This window comes from Onychostruthus taczanowskii, unplaced genomic scaffold, assembly GCF_017590055.1.
Source record: "Onychostruthus taczanowskii isolate IOZ18803 unplaced genomic scaffold, ASM1759005v1 scaffold5, whole genome shotgun sequence".
In the NCBI taxonomy this organism is placed as follows: domain Eukaryota; kingdom Metazoa; phylum Chordata; class Aves; order Passeriformes; family Passeridae; genus Onychostruthus; species Onychostruthus taczanowskii.
In genome coordinates this window covers 14,941,879-14,958,433 of record NW_024502568.1, presented here as the reverse complement: position 1 = coordinate 14,958,433, position 16,555 = coordinate 14,941,879, and the positions used below count along the sequence as shown (strand labels likewise).

General features: G+C 42.4%; 1 protein-coding gene across 5 annotated transcripts in view; it reads left to right on the top strand.

The window, feature by feature from the left end:
- Positions 1-16,555, top strand: part of FGFR2 (fibroblast growth factor receptor 2) — an 81,591-nt gene that overhangs the window by 4,495 nt on the left and 60,541 nt on the right. Inside the window, exons 2-4 of one of the 5 annotated variants that reach the window (XM_041415766.1) lie at positions 78-334; positions 15,487-15,753; positions 16,435-16,509. In XM_041415766.1, coding sequence (XP_041271700.1) covers positions 160-334; positions 15,487-15,753; positions 16,435-16,509 — 517 coding nt within the window. In that variant the 5' untranslated portion in view covers positions 78-159. Of the gene's footprint in view, positions 1-77; positions 335-15,486; positions 15,754-16,434; positions 16,510-16,555 lie in introns of those variants that run through there. The other 4 variants (XM_041415765.1, XM_041415767.1, XM_041415770.1 and 1 more) reach the window with 4 other exon arrangements.

The following is a 16,555-nucleotide window of genomic DNA, read 5'->3' as shown; positions in this document are numbered from 1 at the left end:
TGAGGCTTTATGAAGGTTTTTGGTTTGTGTTTGGAGATGTTTTTGCTGACAGTGTTAAATCTCTCTCCTCTCCGCAGCAGCAGCCGTCGTTCCAAGGGAGGAGGCATTATCCTGGCCGAAGGCACAGCTTTCTCTCCATGCTTCTCTAGAGGTGTTCAGATGGGATTAAAGTCCACATGGAGATATGGAAATGGACCAGGAATTTACTCTAAAAAGATGGTCAGCTGGGATTTGGGTTGCCTTATCTGCCTGGTGGTGGTCACCATGGCTGGACTTTCCCTGGCTCGACCTTCATTTAATTTAGTTGTTGAAGACACCACAGTGGAACCCGAAGGTAAATCACTCTTGAATACTTAATTCCTTACAAGAAGTTAATTTTAAATGCTTGGACATCTGAAATAGAAGTCAAGTTCTTTCCATGTGCTCTGGTAAATCTAAGGCAAATAACAGAGCAGCCCGGGAGAGTTACGGTTTCTGACTTTCCCTGCTCTCGCCTGGGCTGTGTTTGTACAAGCGTGCGTTTGTTTATTCTTGTGCAAGCCAGTGGTGTCAGTGATTTCGCTTGGGACTGTCATCACGTTGTATAATCAAAGTGTACAGATGAAAGTTTTCAGGAATGGGTCTTTAAGGAATCCAGTCCGTGGCACTTTGGAGCTGTTGTGTGTTGCTGTCTCAAGGTACGAAGTGGATGAGTGGCCGCTGCTCTTTGGGATTGTCTTAACCTGAGGAGTCCAGAGAAAAATGAATTTCAGTAGTTTTCATTTGTGAATGTTTAGTTTTGCAGGCACTCTGCAAAAATGGTATTGCAGCTTTGTTGTTGTTTGCACTCAGGACAAACTTCCAGTGTGTGGATCACCAGTTCTGAAGGTGTGAATGTTGAGATCTCAATAGTAAGGGCTGGAGTTTATTGCTGTGAGAGCAAAGGCCAATCTAGACCTTCGCATTGAAAGAGGTGTTTTGATAAAATCTCCTATTTTAAGCCTGCAGTTGTTTGGTATGTTCTTCTGGGTTTGTCTGTCCTCAAGCTTTGCAAAGTGGTTTTCTTCTCTGGAGAGCTCAGGAGGGGCTGCTTTTTCATTCTTGTGAACTGGTTGTGTTGAAGAATGATTTTACTATGTTGTGCTGGATCATTCCTGCTCTCTGAGCATCTGGGGGAGGAAGTGAGGCTTCTTTCATAAGGTTGTATCTGTCTTTTGGAGGAGTGATCCAATAACTCAGCTGTCAAGCTGATCTAATAGTCCACAGAGCATTTCTGACCTGGCAAGCTTGCTGCAGAGAGTTTGGCCTTTACACATTCTACTACTCATGTCCATGGACACAGCTTCGTTTTTATTTAATAATTCTTCATGCAAAACTTATTTGTTTCTATCCACTGCCTCTAAAAATAGACGTCACCAGCTAACGCATTTTTAGAATCTGCTCCAAGTACATTTTTATTGATGGCAGGGGATGAACTATTTAGAGATGATGAGCCCTCTTCCCTAGCAAACATTCCTGAAAAAAATTCTCAAAGAATAGCAATATTGTCTTCTGTCAGCCATAGAGACTGTTGATAGGAAAAATGCTTGGGTTTTTTTTTCTTTCGAAGGTAATCTGAGATAAAAAAAAAAAAAAAAAAGAAGCCCAAGTCTTGTTGCCACTTACTGTATGATTTGTTAATTGAACACCTGATGCCTTTTTGGCTTTTCAGGAGAATGACAAAATCATGAATAGTTCTGGTTTCAGACTAGCTTTGCAGTGAGGTCCCCTAGTTTTTAGAGTTAAGTCAGAAATAAAGTGATTGAAGACTGGTGAAGTGTTTCACAGGAAGAAGAGTAATAGTTTTTGAATGGTGACTGATAATTTTGCAACTTTTCAGGGAAAGAATAGCTTTTATTATTTTGGAAAGCACAGTTTGAGAATATACGTCTCTTACACACTGATATGTAGGGGGTGGAATCTGGGTTTTATCAAAGAGTAAATTGTTAAAAAAGATTTAAAACTTCTTTCCTGGGCAGGAATGTTACTGATGTGAAACAATTTTAGATGTGAGAACCCAAATCATTACCAGAAACAAGAAAAAAAAAAATCAGAAAATGCTTCTAAGTTAATAGCATAATAAGACCTTTTATGCTGCAGAATACAGGGAATTGTGTGGGATTTATATCTGAGATTTGGGAAATAAAACCTCCTTTATGTACTTCATTAAACCCTTTGATAAGAAAAAACAAACCAAAACACAACCAAGTTTTTACACAATCACCTTCTCTGGGTTCTATCACTGCCACCCACAAGCTCTCCAAGCCCACACGAAAAAAACCCTTCAAAAGATCTCTTCAAAGACAGGGCAGACTTCTTTTTTAATTTAGTAACTGCCAAAATGTTTTGGGCACAGCTAATTTGGGGGGTCAGGTGCTCCAATAATGTAAATTTTCAGCGGGGCTGCGGACTGCAGTCATTAGAGCTATGACATTTCATGCCAGCTGAGAAGGTCGGCGGGGCCATGACCTTTGGTGACATTTGCTGATCTGCTCCTGAGTCTTCCTTCATGGACATGCCCTGAATTGTCTGCATTTATTTATTTATTTTCCGTACAAGGTGCTTGGATTGTTATTGTTTATTGTATTAGCGACTCAGACTATTGGAAAACAGGAGCTGAGATTTGTTCCTTTGGGTGTAGCAGAGAAAATACCTTCTCTCAGCTGTATGTACCTTTTGGGACATTTGCAATTATTTTCTTCAAAGTATCTGGCTATGTATAAAAAATACTAAAGTATGTGCTTTAGTTCAAGCAGTATTTATCTAGCGTGGTAATCAGCTGATGGATATGTGCAAGATGTCATGTATTGAGGGGGTGCTGTGCTCTTCTCAGTCAGTCTTGAGTAAATAAATATCCCTCTGTGACCACCGGGTATTACTCTGGTCTGTATGAAAGTGTTAACACTGAAATTGGCATCTTGATCCATTGTGAGTGGTAATGTTGGTGCTGATGTTGTGGGATCCTGAGTGTGCTGGATCTCAGCTCTGGTGCTTTATTCCCAACCCGGGGCTGTTGATCTGTGTGAGCAGAAACAGGACCTGTAGGACCTCTGTGGGGACTGTCAGCTCTCAAATTATATCTCACATCAAGTGTTTACATACGTGTTTTTGTCCTAGGGGAGCAGAGAGACTTTTTCTGCTTTTAAATATTTAGAAACAAGCCTCCCCCAGCGTTTACAAAGGCACCATTCTCTCAGCCTGTGTGTGCCCAGGCCTTTGATGATAGCCAGTGTTTCACAAGGGCTCTGACCGCACACATGGGCTGAAGGCTTACTTTGTGAGCTGAATAATTAGTTTAGACATATATTTGATAAATAGTGAGCTCTCCCTTGACCTCCCCTTGCCCAGGCTGTGTGTTATCATCCTGCTGGGGAGCTAATTTGGTCTCTTACCCACATGCAATGCCTTGACACCATCCTTGGAGCACCCACTCGGAGCCCCTGCCTGGTGTGGTAACAACGCGTTTCAATTCTTTTAATTTAGGTCAAATTTCAAAGGATTAATTTAAGCTTTCCACAAGGGACAGCCTATTTCTGTGTCCTGTGGAAAACACAGTAGTTCAGAATGGTCCTACTTTTGGGAGGTTCCCAGGAGCAGCAGGGAAGGGGAGTGATCCCCTTTAAGGGGTGACCTGTGCTTATGGTGGAAGTGAATAATGAGTTTTTCTATGGGATTTTGAATCAGTCATAGCCACTTGCTGACACTAAACAACACCCAAAAATAAGTGGGGTCAGCACAGTACCTTCCTTTCTGCAAAAATATTGAGTCATATGAGCAACGTACCTTCATTTTTGTCAAAATGTTGGCAGTGCTTTAAGGTTAATGTCACCTGTGGTCACAGTGGTCAGCACTTGGAGATCCTTCTTTAGCTGCTGTGACCTGCGTGGGTCAGGATGTGGGATTTTGTGAGGTGCTCCAGTGTGTGGAGGAGGGATGCTGTGGTGGTGGGATGTCCCCTGTCCCACTCCCCACCCTGGGGTGTTCCTATGGGTCCTCTCCAGCCAGTGCCACTCTGCTGAGAGTCACAGGGCTGGGGGGACCATGCACATCCATCATTTTCCTGGGACGGAGGTGGTGTGGAAGCACCAGAATGCTGCTTCTAGTTTGGTAGGAAAAAAATAAAGCAAATGGTTCCCCCAGGGTTCCCTTTTGGCTGTTTTATTTTGAATTTTTCTTTTTTAAACAGGCATAGCGGCTTTGATATCAGCGAGTTAAATTAAGAATTCAAACCGATTAGTTAAATCAGAGTTGGCTTTATCTTTTTAATTTCTTTTCCTTTTAATTTTATTTCATGGAAGGGCAATTATTAAAGCCCATTATGGAGGAATGTGACATCCCCACAGCTTCGGGTGAGGGCTGGCTGCCCTTTCAGGGATCTGGTTCAGTAAGTTATTTGGCCCAGTACAGGATTTGCTAGCTGAGATTCTGGGGAATTGTAGGAGCAGCCAGATTAAATCAGTCTTAATGTGTCCATTCTGTGTTTAAAATCTGCAGCCCTTTAGCAGGGGCATGGTCTTGAGCTTCAAACTAATTGGACGTGGGTAGGGTTGTTATTTACAGTCAGTGTTGATGAGACACTGGGAGTTGGTAGTCTCTCAGTGTGGCTACTATTTTGCAAAGTAGCAGAAATAATTGCATGTTTGAGGCTTATCTGCCATACAGTTGAAGCTTTTTGAAGAAGTATAATAGTTATTAACTTTTGGGAATTTGATTCCTTTAGTGAGGGTTTGGGGTTTTTTTTTTGTTGTTGTTTTTTTTTTTTTGAGCCAGAAGATTTTCAAAGATGCTGAGTTGTGAGGTTTTGTTATCTTTTTATTCTTTTTTTAAAAAAACCACTTGTATAGATAAAACCCCAAACCAGCGGCTGACTCCATTGTTTTTTTTTTTTTGAGCCAGAAGATTTTCAAAGATGCTGAGTTGTGAGGTTTTGTTATCTTTTTATTCTTTTTTTTTTAAAACCACTTGTATAGATAAAACCCCAAACCAGCGGCTGACTCCAATGAATGCATAGTTTCCTAATATTAAAATAATTCTTCCTTGGCAGGGAAATAGCAACAAATTTCAGGCCATAGCAACTTTTTTACAGGCAAGTTTGAAACCTCTGAAAGCAGAATTTACAATGAAAATGCTGACATCTCCAGTTATGCAAGGTTGTGTATGCATGAGAAGATGGACTATTGTGGTGTTTTAATAATAACCATAGCATAGCTCTTAATGAGCTTATTTTTATATCCAGCTTCCCAGCTTCCCTAGAAATGATCTTTAAATGGCTTTAAACAAAAACATTCAGAGATTAGTGTTTTCTTAAAATGGCTATTTCATTTAGGATCGGATGGGAATGCTAGAAAAATACTGAACTATGTATTTTGCTGTCATTTATAGAGAAATATTCCTTATTGGAAGTGTCAGATTTTCAAGTGTTAAACATTTTGAGACTCTTCAGTATCGAAGCTTTAGATTGAAAGAGACTTTCTTCGAAGCAGCGCTCCTGAGCAGTTTAAATCTTGTGTTTTTAAAAGAACCATCACCCACTTCAGCAAGTTATGTCTTGTCTGTGTGTAATAGCACACCTGGTTTGACTAGAGGAGAAAATTTATTTCAGTGTAGTTAAAGAAGTGCAAAATTCAGGCTGAAAAGGGACCATGAAGCCCAGCTGGACAAGTGGGAACATCTTCTGCAGAGGACACTGATTTGTGCTGGTGGGAAACAGGGTAGTATTTGGTTTGGCACGGAGCCTTCCAGTGTAAAATCATCCTCAGAGCAATTTGGGGACTCATTTGGAACTGAGACCTTTGAGTTGAGGTTCAGCACATTGCAGGGTGTGTTTGCAGTGGGGTTTTTTTGGGGGAGATTTGGCACAGCATGCTCCCCAAATCACAGACGCCGTCTTGCAGTACCAGGGACTAAACTGACTTATAAGCTGATTGAAAGAGAAGTTGGAGCAACTGAGCAACTTTGGAGCGACTTTGTGAGAGTCAGATCTTAAATAAGGACCAGATTTGCAGGAGTTCAGCAGCCAACAGCTCCTGTTATAATTACGAAACGTGCGCTGGGAGTGCCAGAGCTGTTCTGGAAGTTTGGCCCTTCGGGTTTCACTCGGAGCTGGGAGCGTCAGCAGAACTGCCTTGGCATTTGCTCCTTGGGGACTGTGCTTCCCAACCAGGACAGTTGCAAAACAAGAGATTCTGTAAGAGGAGTGGATTTTTTTTAATGTGTTTTTTTTTTTTTTAAAAGCTTTCAAAACCACCTTATAATTCATAAACCAATTATGTATGTCTCCAGATTGTCCTTTCCCATCTCTTAATTATCACTGGTGGTTTCTTTGTTTTGTTTAGTTTGGTGGGTTTTTTTTTTTTCCAAAGAACCCTTTTTTTATGGTTTTGTTTTTCCTGGACTTCTGAATATCAGAGCACCTGATACTGGGATGTGTCTTGTGGGCTTCATTTTCAGCTGGTTCAGGTTTTTGTGCCTCTTGTCACCACACAAATGCAATTATCCATATCAAAGAAAGGGACAGAAAGCTGAATTCTACAGTGCTGCTTTGTTCACTTGCTGTGCTATTATTATTTTAATTGTATTTTTAAAGTGACTGTAAGTGAAAGCATTTGGTGAACCCCAGTGAAGCTGAGGAGCTGAGACCTGACCTACTTTAATTCCCCTCCTCACACATTGCAGGTTGTGTGTAATTATTGCTTTTCCTTCCCCACAAAAGAACTGGCTCATCAGTTTGGGACATTGACCCTGTCAAGCAAAGCCACAAGAACTGGGAAGAGGGGAAAATTCTTTTGTACCAAGGAAATGGCTTGCATTTGTGAGGGTTTACTGGAAAGGGAAATGTGTTGGAGGACGGGAAGAGAGAAAAATGAGCAGGAGAGGCTGGTTGAGGACAAGAAAATCATAGTTTGGTTGCATTTGAATATTTTTGTTTCCTCTTAGCTGTTCTATTTTGAATAGAGCTTTGTTACATGGTAGGAAAAGAGTTTTGTGACACCTCAGACTTTCTCTCAGGGGACTTGTGGCTGTTTCTGAGTGGGGTTGGAGTGGGATGCTGTGGCTGGGGATGCCTTGGTGGGCTGCACCCACCAGGACAAGGCTGTATGAGGTTCTGTTGTGGTTGGACGGACAGAAAATGATCAGAACACCACACAACATAGTTTTTAAACTGCTACAAAAAGTTGTGGGGTAGAAAAACTCCTGCTTCCTTTAGGATGGGCTGTGTGGAGAGGTGAGCTGCTGGCAGGACCTGCTGCTGGGCAGGAGCAGAACCTGCTCTGGGAGACTGGCTTTGCAAGTTTGGAAAGTGCCCTGCTCAGTGCCTCAGTGTTGCAATATTTAATTTGTTTCAAGGAAAGTAATATGACTTCTAATCCTGAATGCCACCTGACAGTTCTTGAAAATAATTTTACACACCCAGTTCAGATTTTGAGTACTTCTTGAGCATGGTTCTGTTAAACATTGTTTATTTATGAAAAATAGTGCTGTTGAGATACTACAGTATTGAAGTACCCAGATTTCCCTGATATTGTTTACTCAGCAGGGTAGCACAGGTATTTCAGCCGTGCAGGATTAACATGGGGACTCTCTAATAAATCTGCAGTGAACCACAGCTCAGTAATAGCTCTTCTGGCAATTCAGAAGGTTTGAACCCTCTTCCATTACTATGGCAAAGTGCCCAGGAGCCACTGGTACAGTCAGGAGTGACGGAGGTGTCTGGAATTCCAGGTGAAGCATTGTGTGAGTGCTTGTGTGCCACCTGGAAGGGCAGGTAGCCAACCTGGCTTTTCACTTCAGGACTTGTGCTGCTCTTTCTTGGTCCCCACTGGAGATTGTTCTCCATATGGAGCTGGAATTAACAAGCTGTGATGCCTCTTGCCTAAATATTGCTCTCAGTTGAAAGAGAGCCTGGTATGCCTTGAGGCTTTGAAGTGTTTGGAGAATATCCCGTGGTTTATACCTATGTGTGTTGTGGATGGGACTCTCAAAAATGCTGAGAAGATGTTTTGGGGATATTGTTTCCAGTGCCTATTTTCCAATCCCGCTTTAGGAAGTGGGGGGAGATGAATTTCAGGGGAACAGGCAAGATGAGACTTCCAGACGAGCTGCTAAAATTAAGAGGATTTGTATAGTCAAGTGAAAATGGGACCGTGTACAAAAGAAACAACTGCTGACTTGCTTGTAGGGAATCTGAATAGATGTTCTCTGCATCCAGAACTAACACTGCAACATTGAATTGTGCAATTTTAACCTCCCAGTTGTAATTTATTTCTTTTGCACATTGAGTAGTAATAGTCTTGAGCATGGACTTTGGCAAACCTGGAAGAAAAAGGTTCTGTTTTTATGTTTGGATCTATGCTACGTTCTGTTCGGGTTTTATGTTGCTCTTGAAATGCAAATAAAGAACCTGAAAAAGAGCTACAGATTGGAATAGATGGAAGAAAATACTAAGCCCAAGAAAAACCTTTTGCAACCAAATATACGTGCTTGTACACTTTCCCAAGGCTGTATATCTTGTTATGGAGCCTTTCCCAAGCAGACTTTTTAAGGCTGGGTTGAACAACAGGAGCTGGTTTAATTGCTCTGCCACTTGGTTACGTGCAGAGTTCAGTCAGGGAGATTTGAAGTTCTGCTCTTGCTGAAAGAAGAAACAATAAGAATATGTTCCTAGTTTCAAATTCTGCTTTTTTAGAAAGAGAAGATTAAATTTTTTTTCAGCTTTTCATTTGAGGTTCTGGCAAAATGTGATTCATTTCCCCTTTGTATTGTATAATAGATTACATGAGAAGACTCTTCTGTAATGAGTTTGAAGAGCAGTTAATTATTTTTGAGATTGTGTTACATGTGTGTTAGGTTTGTTTTACTCCTCAGTTCACTTAGCAGAGAGACTCCCACTCTGTTACTTTAGGCAGATGGTGGAGTTTATGACTTGAACAGAAATGGTCAAGATTTAGTGCCTGGAACCAAGCATTCAATCCGAACATGGCCTTTAGTTTCTCATCAAACTGATGAAGTTACAAAAGGCAGCACAGTAATTTTAGGGGGTTTGGTGTGGCTTCTCAAGGTTGGGGGGGCTCTTTCTCTCCATGGTTGCCAGATCTTCGTGCAGAAGCCATCCTGGTGCTTTCCTGTTTCTTGCCCTATCTGGAGACCAGTCCTATGGCGCTGCTGTGTAGAGAACCGTTCGTCCTGCAAGGAGCAGGCTGTGCGCAATGGGGACAAGCAGGAAGAAGTGGCAGGGCAGTTCCCAGCAGCAGGAGGTGGCCTCGCTGGTCTCTCTGCTGTTTACTTTGAACTTGGCGTGCTCTGAGTCTCCCCTGGCCTGGCTTCCAGCAGCACAGAGCACAGGGCCAAGCCCATGAGCATGTGATACTTGGCGTTTTGGACGCGGGTTGCGTGGTTGTGCAGCCGTAACTCAACAGTCACGTCTATAAAGACAGGTAGGAGCAGGCAGGCTACGAGTTGTAGGAAGTTTTAATCTCTGCACAAAGCCTAGACAAGTATAATTTTTTTCTCTTTGGAAATGAATCTTTCCTTAACCACGGGGTGAGTGAGACACGTCCACCCAACTGCTTGGCAGTCATCGAAGCCCTGATGAAATTTTCATGTCCCTCACCCCTGTCAACCAACATCCTCATGAGGTTTGGTTCCACTGCCCTGCTCTGCTGGGTGTGATGGGGCCTGGCTTGCTGTAGCCAGGGCCAAATGCTGCTTGGGGACTGTTACCTGCTGCCAAGGAGTATGACCCAAGACAGATGGGATATAATCACATGGGGATAATTTTTGGTTTTAGCAGAGGTTTTTTTTCTTGTCCAGGGAGTCCAGCAAATGGCAAAACACTTTGTTGCTCACCAGAATTTTTTATTTTTCTAAGCCTTCAAAGCATAGGAAAACAAGATATAGTGCACTGTAATATTTTCCCTTACCCATGATGACATTGGCAAGTTATTGCAATTGGAGGAGATTCACTTTTTTAAAGATGGTTTTAGTATATGTAGCACTGAGTAGGAGTTGACATGGTCCAAACTCCAGCAGGTCAGTGTGGCTGGAAGCTCCACACTTGCTGGAGCACCAGCCACATATGACGTGGCAACTTTATTTTGCAAATGTTCATTTCTAGGGCAAGAGGATTACTCCTGGCTGGAGCACCAGCCACATATGACGTGGCAACTTTATTTTGCAAATGTTCATTTCCAGGGCAAGAGGATTAGATTACTCCTGTTCCTTACGTAATTTTTTTTTTTTTTGTCTGGTTTCATCTCATTACCCATCAGATGATTATGTCCTTATTCTATAAGGATAACAATACTAATGGACATGCCAGGAAAAAGGTATTTTGGAGAATCTGGCCCTTTGTTTTGTGGAAGTCTTTCAAATAGAGCAGCCTAGGAGTTTCTGGTAAAAGAACGATTAAAGGCTTAGAATCTGCCACATATTTACGTTTGTTACCATCATGGATAGCTCTTTCAAGTTTTGTGTTTGAAGCTTTTCTATAAGGCCCAGATCTTTTTCCTCAGATTTGAGCAACTAATGTTTTATATCTTCGATGGGGGAAATGATTTGTGCTCTTTGGAGTCTTGTTCAGGGGCAAGGAATTTAAAAATAATAAACTGTTAGTGTTGTTTGAGAATTATGGGAGGAAGTGTAGCAATTTGGAAAGGGAAGTGTTGTATCAGAACAGAGACTTCCTGATGGTGCCTGGCGGAGGCAGAGCTGGGCAGAGCTGGCAGCTGGCTGACAGTAACAGTACAAATGGGACAGCAGGAATCCAGTGGCTTTGGAGCAGCTGATGGATGAATTGCAAACACTGTTTTGTGCCCCTTTGTATAAGGAGCCTTTGTTTTGCTGTTGGCTAATGGGAGATGGTCACCATGGTCAGGAATGACTCTCTTCATTCTTAACTGGTGGCTGTCTTTTGCAGGTTGATTTTATCATCCATTGTCAGAAGAGGGCACGGGAGCCTCTTGATATTGGCCTGCCAGCTTAAATTAAGGGAGAGTTCCATCGTCTTGTCCCTGGGAGGTGGGAGGGAAGGCTGCACACCTGCCTGGTGATACCTGGACTGCTTCTTGCAGAAAGCCTAAAGCCTTGGGCTTGACTTGCAAAGTCATGAGACCTATTTGACATTCCCATTCCATGTTGTTAATCCAGTGTGGTCTTGCTGGACTTCCCTCAATGACAGGAGAACCATGAGGAGGGGTAGGACAAGCAGCAGTGGTGGTGGTGGTTGGCAGCCTGGTGTTCCCTGTGGGGACATTCAATTTTGCAATTGAACCTCTTGGATTCTTGACAGGTCAGGTCTGTTGACCCTTCTGGGCACACTGTGGTGAGTGTTTAGTTATTTACTAAAGCCTTTTGAAGTGAAAGTGGCTTGATGGGGTCTGACGCTTTTGTGTTCTGGAGAGTTGTGTGAGAATCTTTGCTGGGGTTAGCTATTAGCTGATGGTTTCATTATTTGGCTCTGTAACTAAGTAACTAAATGGCTTGGGACTTAAGATAAGCAGCTCTTTGTTAACATTTTATTAAATGGAGACTAATAATAATGATAATAATAATAATTTAAAACCTAAGGAAGTATAAACGTCTCAGTGAGCAAATCTGGAACAGAAACATGATTTGGAATACAATTGTGTATCTTAATAATCTGAAATAGAGCAGTCAGAGTGTCCTCAGTCCTCTATTGTGGTCATGCCTTTTATACAAACAGTCTTTACTCCACTTGATGGCTGGATGGCATAAGCCATGCTGTGAGGCTGTATGAGCCGGCAGAGAAAAAGTTCACAGCTGTTTATTTAACAGCAGCTTGGTTTTCCATGGCAGTATTGTTCCACAGCTCCACCTATAAAGTTTAAATACATTGTGTGCGCCACTGTTACAAATAAGGATGTAGCTGAGAGCAGAAAATAGCAAAAGCAGTGTTCCCTGTCCTGCAGTGTTTAAGAACACCCAGAGTAATTCTGCATGTGTCTTTGTTGCTTGTTTGGTGTTCTAAGGGGTGACAGACAGGTGTAATTCATGTCAGGTAGTGCAGCAATATCAGTGTAATTCATGTCAGGTAGTGCAGGAGGAATCAATGCCACAGTTACAGGATTTGCAGGCTTTCCTTAAAAAGGAACCTTGTGCATCCTTAGAATCAAGGAATGGTTTGGGTTGGAAGAGACCTTTAAAGGCTGTCTTGTACAATCTCCCTGCAACGAGCTGGGTCATCTTCAGCCAGAGCAGACTGCTGAAACTCTGTCCAGCCGGGCCTTAAATGTTTCCAGGGATGGAGCATGCACTGCCTCTCTGGGCAATTTGTGCCAGGGCCACCCTCATTGTAGAAACTTCTTTATGTCTAACATGACAAACCCAGCAAAGGGCTGGTTCACAGGCCTCTGGTGATGGCTGAGGGTCCAGTTCCAAGGTAGAGCTTCCAAGAGGGCTGGAGGAGCTGGATGTAATAGCAGGTCATCAAGCCTTGCCTCTGGAGCAGGGACAGAATCCTGCTGTCAGCCACAGGGGAGCCACAGGTTTGATGGTGCAGCATGGACGTGAGTTCAAAATTTGTCCCTAAATTTCAGAGCAGTGCAAAAATCCTTGTGTGGTGTCCCAGGGAGAGTTAACTTTGCAGCACAGGTTGTTTATGTGCTGCTGGGAATTTCTGAACACTTTGAACTGGTTGATTTTCGCAGTGAAGCTGTTGGGTGGATTCATGCCTCGGAATCCCACCTGTTCTCTGTTTGCTTTTGGGCACCATTTCAAACCCACACTGGAAAAAAGTTTATAGGCAAACATTATAAAAAGTGACAGTCTTAAGTGCTGCTACATTCTAGTTTGGCAACACAAAGGCTTACCTGAAATAACTCACAATTTCCAAACATGACTTCATTATGTCATGACAACACTTTGCTGCATCTTTCCTGATACTCTAGAGAGAAAGAAATGGAGGAGGATAATACATACCAAATGCTAATACTTGAAACTTGTTTTTCCTTTAGTGTACTAGTGATTTTCTTTGTAAAAGGACTTTTTTTTTTTTTAAATTGTAGTTGGGAAATAAATTACTGTTCTTAAGTTTGCATTTGCATTTGTGTTGAAAGACTCTGCAAATTTGGAGTTAGTAGTTTAAAAAGAGATGAAATCAGGGATGTGATGTTAAAAATTACTTTCGCTTTAATTTCCTTTTAATTGTGTGTGGGCTCATCCTGTGAGTTTCCTGGCACTGTTCAGCAGAAGGCTCTAATGCACTTAAAGGAGGTTTGAAGCATCATCACGCAAGGTGGCTTTCAAAGAAGTTTCAACAAAGACTTTTTTAGACTCCAGTACATTGCTGGCACAGTGTAAACTGTAAAAGAAATTTTTTTGCAGGTAGAGAGTTACAAAGTCTTATTAACTTCAAAGTAAATTAGGTAACTGGCTTCAGGTACCTTTTTATTTGACAGTGAAATCGAATGTAAAAAAATTCTCAAGCAGATTCAAACACACTCATTACTGGGACAAAATATGTATAGAAAGGGGCCTATGTTCCTTCTGGAAATTGGATTTCTGAGACCATAATGTAGCACTCAGTGAAACACCTGCACTGCAGACCTGTGGGTTTGTGACTGTATCAGCAAGACTGAATTAGTTTATAAGAGGTATAAATCTGTATTGGAGCCTGTCCTAGACTCTTGAGATGGAACTCTGCATGCTAGAAAGTTTAGAGACCTTGTTATAAATTCTAAATCCAAGAAGCTTTGCAGTCTCTAATTGGTTGTGTTGGGATGGGTTTCATGTGCCACCTTGGTGTGATGTGTGTGTCAAATCTGTTCTTTGAGAAAACATGTTTGCTGTAATGAAAAAGGCAGGAGAAGCTTTGATGGGGCACATTCCTGTAATGACAGAATTGCAGGATGAGTGGGAGGAAAACTGGGTCTCCCAAGTCCATCAGTAGAACCTGATACCTAAATCTCCCACTGTGCTGGACCCTTCTGGTGCTCATGGCATCATATTTCAAATTAGAAGGGACTCATGGGGACCGTCAAATCCAACTCCCTGGTCATTGCAGGGCTGCACAAAACTCAACTACTGGCAGAACTTCAGCATTCCAGACTCCCATCTCCAGGCCTGCTCTGATGTGATGCTTGTTTCAGGCTTCCCTGTTGAAAGTGTGATACAAAAAATGACAGCCCAAGGAGGGGGAACAATGGTTTTGGCATTCTTAGAAGGAAGTGTGGACATCAAAGAGTCACCTTTCAGTACTCCCTCAGAGTCCCAAGCAGACAGAGAGGTGTTTTTTTTTTATTCCTAGGCAAGCAGTTGGTGCCTGTGCAGGGCAGGACGTGTCCGGGGTGCACGGGGAGCAGCTGTCTGTGAGCTCTGACCCTCCCCATGAGCAAACAGAAGATGCCTCTGCTTCTTTCCTTTATTTACCATTCCTGCTGCCCTCGGCGAGGCCCCTGAGAGAGGGATAGTGTGGTGGTAGAGAGAAACCAGTTCCAGAAGCAGTGCCTGTCTGTGGGACAGCCTGAGCTCATCATAGGTGTGCTGAGCCTTCGCGCTGCACTGTGGAGACAGTCTGGAGTGCCCGGGGCTGCTGGTTCTTTCCCCCTGCTGAGAACTGGCCCTGCAAGGGGGGGATGAAGCTCTAGTAACTATAGGCAGATGTAGTTTTCCAAGGATGTTTTTTTGGAAAAAGACTGTGGTTTGACATTCTTCTTGTTACCAAAGGGAGCTGACGGATGAGCCATTGCGTTCGGAACTTGTGTGCATGCTTTGACTTTGAAAGCTTTGCTTGTGCTCCTGGGTTTCTGCTGTATTCCACTTGGGAGAGTTTGTGAAATAAGTAATGAAGCAAAAAAGAATTTAAAGGGAAAAGTTACTGCCATGCAGAGAAGTGCTGGTAGTGCAGAAGGCAAATGTGGAGACTTTGTGATGGGCACTAGGAGAAAAATAAAAACTATCACATATGCTGTGTATAGGAACTCATGCTTATTAGCTTAGTGAATGAAGGGGTTTTTTGGCATCTTTTTCTTTCAAAACAGCACTTCCCAAGTTTTAAAAATTAAAAAGCAACTTATAATAAAATCAGGTGGGGAAAGATAATTATTAATTTGAATTGTGGAGCCAAACACGAAGATAGAAAACGGGATTTGCCTTTTGAACCCCTCCTTCTCCTACAAGTCCTTTGAAGCCTCCAGGTTCTGCAAACCTCATTGTCCCCTGTTCTCTGTGACCGATGAGAGGAGTAATGTTTGTGTGGTTCTGGGGACAAGGGACATGCCAAGACACTGATCAAAAGCGCCTGAGCTTTACTGGTGGTGAACTTCTTGAAAATAACCTGCATGTGGTTCAGTTTAACAACACGGAATACTGGGCGAATCTGGACGAAACTTTTTTTTATTTAACGTAACTTGATTTCCATGGATGAAAAGGGCCTTCACTGACCTGTTTGGAAATTCTCTCCTTTCCCTTCTCTTTCTTCTATTTTTTCCTCCTTTCCTTCCACCTTCGCAGAGCCGCCAACCAAATACCAAATCTCTCAGCCAGATGTTTACTCAGCACTTCCAGGAGAGACGCTTGAGTTGCGCTGTCAATTGAGAGACGCCGTCATGATCAGTTGGACTAAGGATGGGCTCCCTTTGGGGCCTGACAATAGGACAGTGATTATTGGGGAGTACTTACAAATTAAGGATGCCACAGCCAGAGATTCGGGCCTCTATGCTTGCACTGCTGTTAGGACCCTAGACAGTGATACTCTGTACTTCATTGTAAATGTTACAGGTGAGTGAGTCAAACACAGGTTTTTGCATGCAGAAGCTGTAAGATGTGACGTTAAGACACTTTATGACCTAACATGAAACAGTCCACTAGGGCACAGTGAGTTAAGATAAGTTCTGTAGCCATTTTTGGGATTTTTCTCCTTGTCCTGACCCTGAAATGGGCTCAGTTTGTATCTACCCCTTTTTGCTCCATGGGCTCTACAGAGATTAACAGCTGCTGTAGAGCTCTCTGCTTTATGCCACTCCGACAGGATTAAATTAGACAGTTACTGTGAGGATGTCAAAGCCAGTAGAATGAATACAGGTTTTTGCCCCATGCATCAGAAAAGGAAAATGTGTGTTCTACATCCAAGTTTAGAGATAGTGTTCTGCAGATGCTCAGTTCTGTTCAACTGCATTTCTTTAATGGAAGTTAAAGAAAAAAATATAAAGCAGAAAAATTTTTGCAATTAGCGAACTCCCCATGGGAAACTCTGTAGCACTTCATGACTATTAGCTAGATTTGTTACAATTTTACATGGAAATAGCACATTTTGTGGCACATTTTCTTTTTCTCTAGCTTCTGCACAACTAACAAGCACTTGTTCTTCTTAATACACAGTCTAAGATGTAGCTTATCAATTTGTTTTTCTGTTAAAAAAAAATAGGCTGGTTTAAAGACTTGGTTGTTTTTAATGTGCAGATGCTCTTTCCTCTGGGGATGATGAAGATGACAATGATGGGTCCGAGGACTTTGTGAATGACAGCAACCAGATGAGTAAGTAACAGTGAACTGCCAGAAGTCCCTAGCAAGATCCACGTGG